The sequence below is a fragment of the Leptopilina boulardi genome, unplaced genomic scaffold, assembly GCF_019393585.1.
Source record: "Leptopilina boulardi isolate dan_hultmark-lab unplaced genomic scaffold, ZJU_Lbou_2.1 LbouV2_38, whole genome shotgun sequence".
Classification (NCBI taxonomy): Eukaryota; Metazoa; Arthropoda; class Insecta; order Hymenoptera; family Figitidae; genus Leptopilina; species Leptopilina boulardi.
Window position 1 is genome coordinate 1,355,820 of NW_026137951.1, and position 15,827 is coordinate 1,371,646.

The window sequence follows — 15,827 nt, forward strand, 5'->3', positions numbered from 1 at the left end:
TTTTAAATACATTCTTTAATTTTTTTGAGACACATATTTTTTTGCGCAAAAGAAAACAATATTTTTAGAAATTTTTTGATTAAAAGGTATCACAAAAAATTAAAAAAAATTTGTTTGCAATAATTATAATTTTTAATTGATTTCCCTTTTAATTAATGGCAACAATTTTGACTCAAGGACATTAAAATTTAGAATTGGAAATTTATTTTATTAATATACAAACAACATTTTCAAGATCAGTTTTTAAAAACTAAATGTTTTTACGCAAAAACGAAAAAAAAAATGATACCTCAAAAGGTTAACTATAAATTATATTAGAAAAATAATTTATGGATATTTAAATTTCTTCACTTGCGTTAATCTTTTGCAAAAGTTACATATTTTTAAAAACAGTATCAGTAAACATTTTTTCTTAGCTTTACAATTCCTTGATAATTAAACTTAAAAAAATTTAGAATATTTAAAACCAAGAATTTTACTTACTGATTGTTTTTTTAAAGCATTTTTCTTTAAATTACACTTTTTCAAATCCTTGAATAAATTAAAATAAATTTAATATCAAGAATACTGTTTGTTGTATTATTTAATTTTTTTTTTAAATCTTCGTGCAGGCATTTATAAACAAGTAAATAAAATAATTTTCCTTTGTATCAAAGAAAAAGAAAATATTTCAAAATTAACTTTCAGTGAAGATGCCGCAGGTGTATAACTTTTTTATTCTATTTTTTTTTGTTCGTTAAAGAATTTTATCTGATAAAATTATGTTTCTTTGCAGGGAAAGTTCATTAGAATTAATTTTGATGCATCTGGTTACATCGCTGGAGCAAATATCGAAACGTACCTTCTTGAAAAATCTAGGGCAATTCGACAAGCCAAAGATGAACGAGCGTTTCACATATTTTACCAATTGCTGGCAGGTGCATCACCAGAACAAAAGAGTACGTAACTTATTTAATAAATATAATATAATAAGTATAAAAAAAGAAAGTGTCATTTTTAAAAATAAAATAAAATTTTCTTTCTTTTTGCAGAGGAATTTATTTTGGAGGATCCAAAACATTATCCATTCCTTTCGAATGGTGCGCTTCCAGTACCGGGAATGGATGATTCTGCCGAATTTTCCGCCATTGTGAAGGCAATGAATATAATGGGAATGACGAACGAAGATTTTGCCTCAATATTCCGTATTGTTTCTGCAGTTATGCTATTTGGTTCGATGCAATTTAGACAGGAGAGAAATTCCGATCAAGCTACACTTCCTGATAATACAGTTGCCCAAAAAATTTCCCATCTATTGGGCCTAAGTGTGACAGAAATGACAAAAGCCTTTTTAAAACCAAGAATCAAAGTTGGCCGCGATTTTGTAACGAAAGCACAAACGAAGGAACAAGTGGAATTTGCAGTTGAAGCAATATCGAAAGCGTGCTACGAAAGAATGTTCCGTTGGTTGGTGAATAGGATAAATAGATCACTTGATCGAACGAAAAGACAGGGAGCAAGTTTCATTGGTATTTTAGATATGGCTGGTTTTGAAATTTTCGAATTGAATTCCTTTGAACAGTTGTGCATCAATTATACGAATGAGAAACTTCAACAATTATTTAATCACACAATGTTTATTCTCGAACAGGAAGAATATCAACGTGAAGGTATTGAATGGAAATTTATTGATTTTGGATTAGATCTTCAGCCGACAATTGATTTGATAGATAAACCTATGGGTATTATGGCCCTTGTTGATGAGGAATGTTGGTTCCCAAAAGCGACGGACAAAACATTTGTGGAAAAACTTGTGGGTGCTCATAGTGTTCATCCGAAATTTATGAAAACAGATTTCCGTGGAGTTGCCGATTTTGCCATTATTCATTATGCTGGAAAAGTTGATTATTCTGCTGCCAAATGGCTTATGAAAAATATGGATCCCCTTAATGAAAATGTTGTGAGTCTTTTGCAAGCGTCACAAGATCCATTTGTTTGTCATATATGGAAGGATGCTGAAATTGTTGGAATGGCCCAACAAGCATTGACTGACACGCAATTTGGCGCAAGAACAAGAAAAGGAATGTTTAGAACAGTCTCACAACTTTATAAAGAGCAATTGACGAAATTGATGGCAACATTGAGGAATACTAATCCAAATTTTGTCAGGTGCATTATTCCCAATCATGAGAAGAGAGCTGGTAAAATAGACGCTCCATTGGTTCTCGATCAGTTGAGGTGTAACGGTGTTCTCGAAGGAATTCGTATTTGTCGTCAAGGTTTCCCGAATAGAATTCCATTCCAAGAATTTAGACAGCGATATGAACTTTTGACACCGAATGTCATTCCGAAGGGCTTTATGGACGGAAAGAAAGCTTGCGAAAAGATGGTATGTATTTTTTTTATTTTTCGTTTTTCATTAAAATTCTCTTGATTAAAATACTTTTTTTTTTTCTAATTTTTATAGATTCAAGCACTGGAACTTGATCCAAATTTATATCGTGTGGGTCAATCGAAGATATTTTTCCGTGCTGGTGTATTGGCTCATTTGGAAGAAGAAAGAGATTATAAAATTACGGATCTCATTGTTAATTTCCAAGCGTTCTGTCGTGGTTTTCTGGCGAGACGCAATTATCAAAAGCGTCTACAACAATTAAATGCAATACGTATTATTCAACGAAATTGTTCCGCTTATTTGAAATTGCGAAATTGGCAATGGTGGCGTTTGTACACGAAAGTAAAACCTCTATTGGAAGTGACGAAACAAGAAGAGAAACTTACGCTCAAGGAAGATGAATTGAAGCAAGTTCGTGAAAAATTAGAAATGACAGTGCACGATGCCAAGGAATATGAGAGAAAATATCAATTGGTGATTGAAGAGAAAATGATGTTGGCTGAACAATTGCAAGCTGAAGTGGAACTTTGTGCTGAAGCTGAAGAAATGCGTGCAAGATTGGCGGCTAGAAAGCAAGAATTGGAAGAGATTCTTCATGATCTTGAGGCACGAATTGAAGAGGAAGAGGAAAGAAGTTCAGCATTGATACAAGAGAAAAAGAAATTGCAACTTAATATCAGTGATTTGGAGGAACAATTAGAGGAGGAGGAAGCTGCGAGACAAAAATTACAATTGGAAAAAGTTCAATGTGACGCGAAAATTAAGAAAATGGACGAAGATATTGCACTTTCTGATGATACAAATCAAAAACTTTTGAAAGAAAAGAAACTTTTGGAAGAAAGAGCAAATGATTTATCTCAAGCATTGGCAGAGGAGGAGGAAAAAGCGAAACATTTGGCTAAATTGAAAACGAAACATGAAGCTACAATTGCCGATTTGGAGGAACGTCTTTTGAAGGATCATCAACAACGTCAAGAAGTCGATAGATCGAAGAGAAAAATGGAAACTGAAGTTTCTGATTTGAAGGAACAAATCGCTGAGAGAAAATTGCAGGTAGAGGAATTACAACTACAATTGGGTAAACGAGAAGAAGAACTTACGCAAGTTATGACGAAAATTGACGAGGAAAGTGCTGCGAAGGCTCAAGCTCAAAAGGCTCTAAGAGAATTGGAATCACAATTGGCAGAACTTCAGGAGGATTTGGAAGCTGAGAAAATAGCTAGAAGTAAAGCTGAGAAATTGAAACGTGATTTGAATGAGGAATTAGAGGCATTGAAGAATGAATTACTTGATTCGTTGGATGTGACAGCGGCTCAACAGGAACTTAGAACGAAACGAGAACAGGAATTGGCAACATTAAAAAAGAATCTTGAAGAAGAGACATCATCTCATGAGGCAATGATGGCTGATACGCGTCACAAGCACACGCAAGAATTAACCGTTCTTAATGAACAAATGGACGCTTTGAAAAAAGCTAAAGCCACTTTAGAGAAAGCAAAGAGTACATTAGAGGCTGAAAATGCTGATATGGCTACTGAATTAAGATCCGTTAGTGCCAATAGACAAGAATGTGATCGAAGACGTAAACAAGCTGAGCAACAATTAGTTGAGGTTAATGGAAAACTTGCCGAAATTGAAAGAGTGAAACAGGAATTAGCAGAGAAAGTCGTGAAATTACAACAGGAAGCTGAGAGTGTTTCTCAACAATTGGAAGCTGCTGAATTGAAAGCTTCAGCTGCTGTTAAAGCATCAACAACCTGTGAATCTCAATTCACTGAACTTCAACAACAACTTGAAGAAGAGACGAGGCAAAAATTGGCATTGAGTTCAAAATTAAGAGCACTTGAAAGCGAGAAGGAAACACTTCATGATCAACTTGAAGAAGAGGAAGAAGCGAAACGAACTTTTGAAAAACAAGTCGTGAATTTGAATATTCAACTCACTGAGGCGAAGAAACGTGCCGATGAAGAATCTGAAGCAGCAACTGCACTTGAAGAAGCAAGAAAACGATGTTTGAAAGATATTGAAACACTACAGAGACAAGTGGAGGAACTTCAAGCAGCTAATGATAAACTTGACAAATCGAAAAAGAAAATTCAAGCCGAATTGGAAGACAGTACAATTGAATTGGAAGTTCAAAGAGGAAAGGTCATTGAATTGGAAAAGAAACAAAAGAATTTCGATAAAGTTCTTGCAGAAGAGAAAGCCATTGCAGTACAATATCTTGAACAAAAGGATAATGCCGAGCGAGAATCACGAGAGAAAGAAACGAGAGCTTTGTCGCTTACACGTGAATTGGATGAATTACACGAGAAAGTTGAAGAATTGGAAAGATGCAAAAAAGTTCTTCAAGGTGAATTGGATGAATTGGCAAATAATCAAGGAACAGCTGACAAAAATGTTCACGAACTCGAGAAGGCAAAACGGGCTTTGGAATCACAACTTGCCGAACAGAAGACACAAGTCGAGGAATTGGAGGATGAATTACAAATCACAGAAGACGCGAAATTGAGACTCGAGGTAAATATGCAAGCTCTGAGGGCTCAATTAGAACGAGAGGTTCAAGCCAAGGAAGAACAGGCTGAAGAAAAACGTCGAGGTCTCGTGAAACAATTACGCGATTTGGAAGCCGAATTAGAGGATGAAAGGAAACAGCGTGCCGCAGCTATTGCACAGCGAAAGAAAATGGAAGCTGATTACAAGGATATTGAACAACAATTGGAAATGCACAATAAAGTAAAGGAAGACGCTCTCAAGCAATTGAAGAAACTTCAAGCGCAAATTAAGGATTGCACAAGAGAAACAGAGGAAGCAAGAGCAGCTCGTGATGAATTGGCTGCAGCATCAAAGGAAGCGGAACGCAAGGTCAAGAGTTTAGAAGCTGAACTTCTTCAATCGAACGAAGATCTCACAAGTAGTGAACGTGCAAGACGAGCTGCCGAAAATGAACGCGATGAACTTCAAGAAGAATTGAATAACAATGTTAATAAGGGAACATTAATGTTGGATGAGAAACGTCGATTGGATGCAAGAATAGCAACACTTGAGGAAGAATTAGAGGAGGAGCAGTCAAACAGTGAAATTTTGATGGATCGAGCTAGAAAAGGACAGATCAGTATTGAACAATTGACAACAGATTTAGCGACAGAACGTTCAGCAACGCAAAAACTTGAATCTCAGAGAATGTTACTTGAGCGGCAAAATAAGGAATTGAAGGCAAAACTCGCTGAATTAGAGACTGCACAACGTGCCAAGACCAAGGCAACAATTCAGGCTCTCGAATCAAAGATTAATAATTTGGATGAACAACTTGAGACTGAGGCAAAGGAAAGATTCGCTCAACAGAAAATCAATCGAAAATTGGACAAGAAATTGAAAGAATTGAGTTTACAATTGGAGGATGAGAGAAGAAATGCCGATCAGTACAAGGAACAAATGGAGAAAGTTAACACGAGAATGAAGAGTCTCAAGAGACAATTGGACGAAGCCGAGGAGGAAATTAGCAGGCACAAGGCTCTTAAACGAAAAGCGCAAAGAGAAATGGACGATATGATTGAGTCCCAAGAAGTTTTGACACGTGAAGTTGCAAATTTGAAGAATAAACTCAGGTAAATTTTTTGAAATTTTTAATAACTTATAATATTATTTATTTAAAAAAAAATTTACTTTTTTTCATTCAATTATTTTATTGTCGAGAAGGTATAGCGAATTTTACATTTAGAAAATACGGTAATTTAAAATGACAGTTCGCTAAACATTCTTGTTTTATTTATTTCTTTATTATTTATTTAATTTTTTTAATTCAATATAAATGAATATGAATGCGCAGTGAAGTAGATCAAAAGACACAAAAGACGCATAGCAGAACGTTGGGTTCCTACCGTGGTTATTGGAAGGATGAAATTATAAACTCTTTTAACGTGTAGGTATTAAATTGAGATGGAAACCCCGAAAAAGAATGTTTGCCTGAAAATTTATTTTCCTGAATAGTCTGAAAGTGCAATGTCTACTTCCTCAAATATTCTTTTCAGAATTCACAATTGTGTGATTCTGCCTGGTTTGCATTTGAAACCCTTTATTTTCCTCCCTTTTTTCTTAATTTATTTCTTTTAAGGTAGTTTATTAGCGTGTGTGTTTGACGAAAGTTCAAATTCAGTTACATTTTTGAAAAATGTAATTTTATAATTTATTTATTTTCTTTTTTTACTTATATTTTATAAATATATTTCTGTCGCTGATAAATCACCTTACGAAAAATCATTAATAATTTCCTATTTGATTTGTAAAACCAATTAATAATATTTTACCAAAAGGGAATTATCAACTAATCTCGTATTTTTGAAACACAAATCCAAAAAGGACAAAATTCCTATCAATGTGAGATAAAATGTTTACCTGCATCTAGTGTTTTTATCTCCAATTAACCACATTTACACTGTTACAATAATTACCCGAAAAAATCTTTTCCCAAAAAAAAAATTGTGATGTTTTTCCTTTTATTTAATTTTCAAGATAAAAATGATAAAAAAAATTTATATTTTCTTTTCTTTTTCAAAAAGGCGTGGAGGACCACCAATTAGTTTGAGTTCATCGAGATTGAAACGTGGCTCAATGCAAACTGGTGGCTCAGGTGACGATTCAACAACGCAAGATGAAAGCATTGATGGTGAGGAAAATGCAAATTGAAACCAGACGTCTTCCGCTGCGGTAATCTGCGGCCATAAACGCATAATAAATTCGTCTAACGAATTTTTCAAGAGTCTGGGGGTGTCTCTCCATAAGTTACAAGAAAACATACACACACACACACATACACATAGAATAAGCGTGAGTCATTAGATTGATTAATCGCTCTCGGTGTGACCAATTTTTTTTTCTTTTTTTTTTTTACAATGAAATGCGTATTCGCATGATGATGATAATAATGGTCCCCGCATTTTGAATTGCCGGTGCGATTTTGTTGGCAAAAGATACAAAAAAAAAAAAAAAAACAAAGAACGATAAACGTCACGTCGCATGCAGGTGATAGGAATAAATTCTTTCTTTCTTTTTTTTTATTATTATAGTAGTATTATTATACGATTTTTCCGTGAGATGCCATCAAACGAAGAAAGAAAAAAAAAAAAAAAAAAAAAAACAGAGTTTAATGAAAATGTACATAACTTTACAGCTTACTAACTGACCGTGGAGCGGTTTTATTACTGGCATGACTGTAATCATAAAAAAATAAAACGAATCGGGAGTTTTAGGTAATGATGAAAAGTAATCGTGGGATAGAAAAAAAAGAAAAAGCAGATTGCTGCATAATTGAAATAACTGAATAACACTTTTAGGTAGTATTAAGACATTAATTATTATTATTATTATTATATTATTATTATATTATTGATACGTTATTATTATTATATTATTATTATTTTATAACTATTATTACGATCAGCATCCTCCCACACGTACTACAGTAATTATTAATGTATTTTAATAATTAACTAATATAATGTAAGAATCATCAAAGTGAGAAGATAATGAAACAGAGCTGCCTCAAAGAGTGCAAGTTGGTTTCATTTTAAAAGGTTTCAGGTTTAAAATCGACTCTTCTTCCTTTATCTCAGTATTTTTTAGCATGTTTTTTTTTTTGGTTTTTTTTTGTTTCTATTTTTGGAAATGATAAAGAAATTCTTCTTTTGATAAAAAAATGCTTACTTTCAGAGTAGATTATTTTATTGCATTTATACAATTTTCTTGTTTTTTTTTTTTTTTTTTTTTTTTTTGGCATTATACACAATGTATATGTACATGTATATAATGTATATAATATAAATGATATATTATATATATTATATGTACTCAATTGAATTTAGTCGTTAAGGTTTTCTTTCCATTCCTCCGTCTTCGGCACCGCATGTTTCGAGATAACGAATAATGTTACTTAAAAGCTGACTTTTCCTCGTATTGTACTTAAGCTCTTGTAGTTGGCAACTTAACCTTTTGAAATGAAATGAATGAATGTGCCTTGCAGGCTCAAAGTGATAGATATCGCGATTTTATCCTAAAAAAAAAAGAAACGAAATTGTGCGAAAATTGTCAAAAGAAACAAGTTCGATTTACTCATATCGAGAAACAAAGATGCTGAGATCGTAGAGGGGAAAAAAAAAGAATGAAAAATTGTGTAAACTGCCGATGAATTGAATGATGTGAAGACGGAATTTTATACCTGCATTTTTATAGGCATTTTATAAAATTCTTTGTATTCAGAGGTTTTTACAAGGTGTCATCGCAAGGGCTAGTATATTTTTTGATGCAAGTAGCTGCAAGCGAGAACACACATTATACAGAATTCAAAATTATACATATTATAAAAAAAAAAATGTTTCTTATATATATATATTAAAAAAAAAATAGGGCCTTCGCTATTAACTCCATGAAACTCTTAACAGCTTTTTAGGGATCTAGGCAAAACTTTTCTCAAAGAAACGGCAAATAATTATTTAAAAAAAGGAAAAAAAAATAAACTACTGCTCTGTGAGACAGTGGATCTAGACAGGACTGAGACTCCGTTATTCGATCGAGAGAAACTTTTTCAGTATTTTTAATATCAAAAATAGTATCCAATCTGTATGTATGACTTTTTTCCCTGGCGAAGAAATCCATAATTTTTTTTTTCTTTTTTGATGATTAATTTACAATTCTTTATATTATCTCTTCTAATTAGATAATAATCCCTGATTAGAATTATCAATGATTCACAATTATGAATCATTATTATTGATTATTATTATTCGACAATATATTGTAATTATTATTTAAGTTAAATAATTCGATAAAAAAAAAGAATTGATTTTTGAATAAAAATGAACTTGTGACAATCCTTCGCCAGGGTTTAGATCCAATAACTCGCAATCAGTACCATTATTATGTAAATACATGACTGAATGTATTCGGGGTACTCACTTCTTGCTTATATATCGTACGCTTTGAATTTTCAAAAAAAAAGAAAAATGATCAAAAATTAAAACAAATCTCTTACACCGCCATCGCCTTAAGTTTTTTTTTTAATATACTGCTTGAAATCAAAATGAAAACGAAGTGGGCACTCCCAAGATCTGCGGGCAAGTGAGGGAGAAATGGACAGCGATTAAAAAAAGAAAAAAAGAAAACGATTTAAATTGAAAGAAGCGAGGGCGTTTTTGATACATTTTATATGGATTGAACATAAAGGGGTTGATTGCATCTTAAGTATACAAGAGAAAATATAATAAATGCTGAATACTGAAATTCTTAAAAAATGTTTTTATTTCTCTTTCATATTCATATAATGAATTAAAATAATGTAATGAGTAACAAGGTAATGTTTTTTATTAATATATTTAAATTTTATTCTGTAGATTCGGTCTTTTTTTGTATTTCTTTCAGTTGTCGAACCAATCCAAGTGATGCAAGATCCAAGGGAGTTTTTTTTTCCTTATTCTCAGACAAAATATCGGCACCATTAGTTACAAGTAATTTCGCTTCATCTTGACGATTTTCCTCGCAAGCCAAATGTAACGCTGTGTTCCCGTAAACGTCTTTTGCATCTGTAAAGATTGTTTATTTTTCAAAATGAATATTAATTTACAACTAAAGGTAATTTTTCAAATTATACATTTTTTTTTTATTATTTTTTTAAAATGATAATTCGTGGAACGAAAACTTACTTATTTTCAAATCTTTTTCTTGTTCGAGGAGGAGTTTAACGACATTTATATTTCCTTTGGATGCAGCTCTATGCAAAGGAGTCGCTCCTCTGATATCAGTGATATTGATATTTGCCCCGTTTTTAATGAGGGTTTCACAAATTTCGACCCAATTTTTCGAAGCGGCATATTGTATTGACGAATGTCCGTCTTCTGTTTTTGCATTCACATTGGCACCTTCTTTTAACAAAATTTTGACGACATTTTTACGACCACCGGAAGATGCAAGAATTAGAGGTGTCATACTCATCTGAAAATAATTTTCAAGTAATTTTTTTTTTATTTATTAAAACAATGTTTTTTTATTCAGAGGTGAATTAACGAAAAGCGGTTTTAATTTGAATTATTTTATTACTTGCGAATTTGTTGACTAATCGTTAAATTTTTATTTATCACATTAGTAAAATTAAATAATTAATTTTTAAAAACATTTTTCTACTCTAGTATTTAAATAAGTTTTTTCAGGAAAACGATTTCAATATTCAACTCTGATTTTTTTTTGATAATTATTTAAAATCTTTGAAATTATTAATATATATTTTTTATATATTATTTTATATATTTTTATATCTTATTTATATTTAATATTCAAAATTTCTTTTTAGTAATATTTTTTATGAGACGAGAGAATCAATTTGAATTTCGCGCTCCCTGTTCATTGAAGAGAATGAGAATCAAAGATGGCAGCCCCCATGAAAGCATTTATCATGTTGAATACATTTATTTAATGATGAATAAATAAAAGATTTATTAAAACTTACATCATCTTGTGGATCAACAGGAAATCCATTGGAGAGCAAGTAAGTAACAAGATCTTCATGTCCTCCTAATGCAGCCCAGTGAATCAGCATTCGTTTATTCTGCGCATGAAAAAAGTAACATAACCAACAAAATTTGAATGCAAAAGATTTTTAAAGAAATATTTACCTCATCGGTTTCAGATTTTAGTTTTTGATTCTCATTTAATAGAATTTTAACAGCTGCAGTTTTTCCACGATATGCTAAATCATAAACAGTTGGCTCTTGTTGGCGTGGCATTCTTTTATCCATTTTGCAAACTTTCTGCGTGTTTACGTATAATTTCGAATAATTGACAATTGACAGTGTGGAAAGGAAGATTCTGACTTTATTCACTGCAATTCTTTTATTCAATCGATAATATTGAATTTGTTTATTTATAAAAATTTCACTATTTTTTGTTTACTATGAAATAAATTAAAATTTAACTTTTTTTGAAAAAAGGATTAAATAAATTAAATTGTTTGTAAAGTTATTTAATTTATATTTGTTTATAAATTTAAAAAAAAATATGTATAGAAATTTTTATTTGATTTTTTTTTTGGAAAAGTTTAAAATTTTTTTCACATTTAAATATTACTTTTTTTTTTTTAAAAAAAGGAGAATTCTTTTTGCCATTTACATGGCACGTCACTTTTCGGAGCAACCTAGACACACGCGATTATGCAAATGACTATTTGAAAACCCGTTCTAGCGAAATCTTTTATATTCTATGATAAAATGGATTGCCGGATCAAAAGAAGCTGCCACCTCAACTGGAAGCCGACGGATTGGTTTAAGAAAATTTTTCAAGGATATAGATCCATACCCAAATAAATTATATCCCATATGGAATATTTTATAAACTTATCACTAAACAAAAAAGCAATTTTGAACTTTGATTTTTTTTATATTTTTTCCTAAACAATTGTATACTGTGATGAGTTAATTAATTTTTTAATGACACTTTAAATGAATAAATTATATGAAGAAACTGATGGAATAGTCCTTGAAAAATTAAAATTTTTATTATAACAGTTTTTCTTTCTTTGTTTAAAAACGTATTATTTATTATTATTTAAAAACATTCTTTTCTCTTTTTATAAAATTTCTTTTATCCTCAAAGTTATTGTAATTTTTCACAGTACAATATTGATGGCAAAAGTCATAAGAAAGTAATTATTCCAGTAATCGAGAAAAATAATAAAATCCAGCCCTTTATGAAATCTACGAGTCATAAAAAATTAAGACATGCAATTAAGATGAAATACAATCTCGTTTCAAAGTATGAAGTCTCATGTTGAATCTAAAATTAATTCTTTAAAAGCTTAGTCTACTTTTCCAAGAGAGAAATAGATTTATTTTCTGGAACAAGTACTTGATCAATAATTTATGTATAAGTGAATTTTTGTAATTCAAATTTTTTTTATATTTGCCTCTCCTCAGTTTCTAGCTAACATTTACAAAAAAAATTTCTCATTTAATTCAAATTGTTTTTAAACAATTTTTATTCTTATTTAAAAAATTTTATAACTTTTTTCAAAAATAAAAATTATCACTGGTTCCGTATCTAAATTAAAGTTTTAATTAAATTGTAATTATTTTTATATAGCCTTTTTTTTATCAAAGTAGAACAAAGCTTCAATTTAATAGAAATAAAATTGTATCTTTGAAATGTGAATATTTAAAAATAAAAGATTTTGCTTTCAATGTTCTTATTTTATAAAACTATTTTTAATTTTTCTTTTCAGGTGTTTGATTTCGTATATATAACGATAATCAATATTAATTATGATTTAGTGAATTGAAAATTGGTTTTCAAAATTGTTTTTGCAGATCAATTTCCCTCAAGTGCCCTGAATATAACGAGTTTGAACTGATAGTATAGTAGGATTTGTTTACGACAAGACGCCAACTGGAAGAATAGCTAGAAAGTTTTTCGTTTCCATTCACGTACATCTCGCTGTCGGACTCATTCCACTAGACAAGCATTGTTGACTCACTGAGAACGCCAAATGGAATTATTGTTATTTTTACGAGGACAACTTTTCTGCCACGACTAAGCAGAAATCTATATATCGGCCCGGTTAAAGATGGAGCGTTAAAGTTCTCAAGATTTCTTCTCTTATCTATCTTCTTCCCCTTTCACATTTTTCCTAAATTCAACACTCTTTATCCTCTTTTTTTTTCTTTTCTCTTCGATGCGGCTAAAAGTTCAAAAACGCCCTCACAGGCTACAAAGAACTACCATTAAAACTTGATTTAGTATTTTCTTCAAGAAATTCATACTGTTTTTTTTAATTTTATTTTATTTTAGAAAATATGTAAAAATTGCATTTTAATATTTTTACTCACAGATAAATATTTTTTAAAAATTATTAAAATTTCCCGTCAATTTCTCAATTCTTGAAATCCGCGACCAAGTTTCGCGGAATCCGTGATTTATATTCGCAAAAATCGCGACCTTGATCCACATATTCACGATCTATTAATTTAAAATTATTCAAAAAACTAGCAAAATTAAACGCGCCAAATTGAGTATTTAATTGTTTGTTATAAAGAAATTAAAGATTAATATTATCAATAATAATTTAATTTATTAGAATATTATTACATATTAAATGATAATAATTAAAATTATATGTTTACAGGCCTCGGATTATACGACTTTTTTCGACTTTTTTCAAAAATGCGACTTTTATCGACTTATTTTAATAAAATGCGACATTTTTTTTTACATTTGAAAAAAAATGTAAATAAAAGACATTTTTTTTAGTATAAAATGTAGATCTTCTTCAGATCTTCTTCAATTCAATTATTTAACAAATTTTGAACTAAAATGATTCTTCACTAAATTAATTATTTTTAATAATTTTAATTAAATACATCACAAATTCAATTATATCAAAATTAATTTTCAATTAGAATTTTTATGAAATTTAACAATTGTTCATAATTTAAAAAAAAAATATCACAATAAAATTGAATTATTTTTTAAAAATTTCAATTCAAAATAAACTAAAATTCAATTATTACCCGAAATTTTAATTCAAAATCAATTAAAAATCCAATAATTATCCAAAATTTTCAATTTAAAATTTAATTATTTACCAAGTTTTCAATTTAAAATGAAATAAAATTCAATTATTTTCTAAAATTTCTATTCAAAATTAATTATCCAAATTTTCAATCAAAAATGAACTTAAATTAAATTATTATTCAAAATTTCAATTAAAATTCAATTCTTTCCCAAAATTTTCAATTCAAAATGAACTAAAATTCAATTATTTTCCAAATTTAAAATCAAATAAAATTTCATTATTCTCAAAAATTTGAATTTAAAATTAATTGAATTTTCAATAATTTGAATTTAAAAGCATCTAAAATTTAATTATTTCTAAAATTTTCCATCGAAAATATTTTTTTTTGAAATTTAATAATTTCAATTATAACTCTAAGGAAATTCAATTATTTTTAACTATTTTAATAATATTCTTTGAAATTTCAACTATCTGAATCCATTTTTTAATTAAAAATGATTTTCAAATTATTGTATTTTGTCTGCATTTTCTAATAAATTTTTAGTGAAATCATCTAAAATTTTAATTACAAAACACCGAAAGTTTCAATTAATTTCAAAAATCTCAATTTTAAATCTTTCAAAATTCAATTAAATTTAAAAAATGTTTTCCAAAAATTGTTTGATAAATTATTTTTAGTTCTGTAAAATTTAATAATTGTTGGAAAATTAACAATATCTTTTGAAATTTAATAATTTCTAAAAATTTCAACTTTAACCCTTCGAAAAGGATTTTTATTAAAAACAAAATTTTTTTATTTAAAAATCTGTAAAATATTTTTGTTAAAATAAAAAACAAATACACTTTTTTTTTAATATAAATCGACTAAAACGACTTTTTGTGTCTTTAAGTTGATTCGAGGCCTGTGTTTTTATAATTAATATTTAATAGGTATTCGTTGGCCCCTGGTATCTTAAAAATTAATTTTTAAAAATAAATTTTTTTCAAATTACTATCTTGTACGAAATTTCCTGGCGCATTTTTTTTCTCATTATAAAGTTTTTGTATTTGTATACAATTTTTGAATCAATATACAACTTTAAAAAAAATTTCGTTGGTAAACGTTGTGTACTTCAGCTTCGTGAATTGAATTTTCGAATTTGGAATTTTAAAGAAACTTATTCCGAAATTTGTAAAAACAATTATACAACTTTGGCAAAAATGAGAAAAATAATTGTCAAAATTTGACACGTCATGAGATTACTATTCAAAAAAACACGTGAAATCAGAAAAAGCCAACTTCAAGTTAGGACAGAAGGACAGACCAAGTATTTTATTATTCAAATAATTTTGGAATATTTTTTTTTTAATCTCATAAAATAAAATGACGGGTCTCTTAAAATTGTTGTCACAACATATTTTAATTTTCGATTCATTCATCCAATAGAGTAATGTGTGAGTAAGGAAGAAATTTACGGTTTAGATTTTATTCTCTTTCTCAATTTTCTGTCTCCCAACCTCAAGTCTAACTTTCTCATCCCTTGTGCTTAGAGATTCTGTCTTGTGAAGTTTAAGAAGGAAAGTTCGAGTAAGGGTTAAACAGCCTATACAGACATGCACTTTGCACACGAACATGTGAGATAAGCAGAGTCTTCGCAATCGGTACTGTATAGCTTAGTTTCGCTTGGGGATGTAATTTATACTTCGTTTACTGAAAACATTTGCTGGTTTTCTCTTGCTTCACTGTCTTCTCTTTCTCAATGAAAACTTTCATGGAAAATGTAATCGGATTCTTCGAAGAAAAAAAAATTTGTTTTCACACTCATTAACAGTGTGTGAAACAATTTATAATTTCGTTTTTTTTTTTTTAAATAATTCAATTAATTTGTGTCTCAATAGAAATTAAGTCTTCGAAATCTTTCT

At 29.5% G+C, this 15,827-nt stretch overlaps 2 protein-coding genes across 5 annotated transcripts in view; one reads left to right on the forward strand and one right to left on the reverse strand.

Annotated features, from left to right (window-relative positions):
• Window positions 1–9,649, forward strand: part of LOC127288016 (myosin heavy chain, non-muscle) — a 37,097-nt gene extending 27,448 nt beyond the window's left edge. For 2 of the 4 annotated variants that reach the window (XM_051315202.1, XM_051315203.1), the window contains 5 exons: window positions 776–938; window positions 1,032–2,368; window positions 2,447–5,982; window positions 6,204–6,296; window positions 6,934–9,649. In XM_051315202.1, coding sequence (XP_051171159.1) covers window positions 776–938; window positions 1,032–2,368; window positions 2,447–5,982; window positions 6,204–6,296; window positions 6,934–7,060 — 5,256 coding nt within the window. In that variant the 3' untranslated portion in view covers window positions 7,061–9,649. The remainder of the gene's footprint in view (window positions 1–775; window positions 939–1,031; window positions 2,369–2,446; window positions 5,983–6,203; window positions 6,297–6,933) is intronic. The other 2 variants (XM_051315204.1, XM_051315205.1) reach the window with 1 other exon arrangement.
• LOC127288021 (26S proteasome non-ATPase regulatory subunit 10-like) lies at window positions 9,645–11,219 on the reverse strand. The gene is made up of 4 exons (XM_051315211.1): window positions 11,035–11,219; window positions 10,869–10,967; window positions 10,069–10,357; window positions 9,645–9,948 (listed from the first exon to the last, which is right to left on the reverse strand). The coding sequence occupies exons 1-4, from the start codon at window positions 11,155–11,157 to the stop codon at window positions 9,749–9,751; spliced, it is 711 nt and encodes a 236-aa protein (XP_051171168.1). The 5' UTR covers window positions 11,158–11,219; the 3' UTR covers window positions 9,645–9,748.
• Between the last annotated feature and the right edge of the window lie 4,608 nt (window positions 11,220–15,827).

Excerpts from the sequence above, each read along its gene's own strand:
- LOC127288021 (XM_051315211.1), bottom strand. The coding sequence starts at position 11,157 with ATGGATAAAAGAATGCCACGCCAACAAGAGCCAACTGTTTATGATTTA. Across the intron at positions 10,968-11,034 it reads TAAAATCTGAAACCGATGAG|AATAAACGAATGCTGATTCA; the intron begins GTAAATATTTCT and ends TTTCATGCGCAG. Across the intron at positions 10,358-10,868 it reads CTGTTGATCCACAAGATGAT|ATGAGTATGACACCTCTAAT; the intron begins GTAAGTTTTAAT and ends AATTATTTTCAG.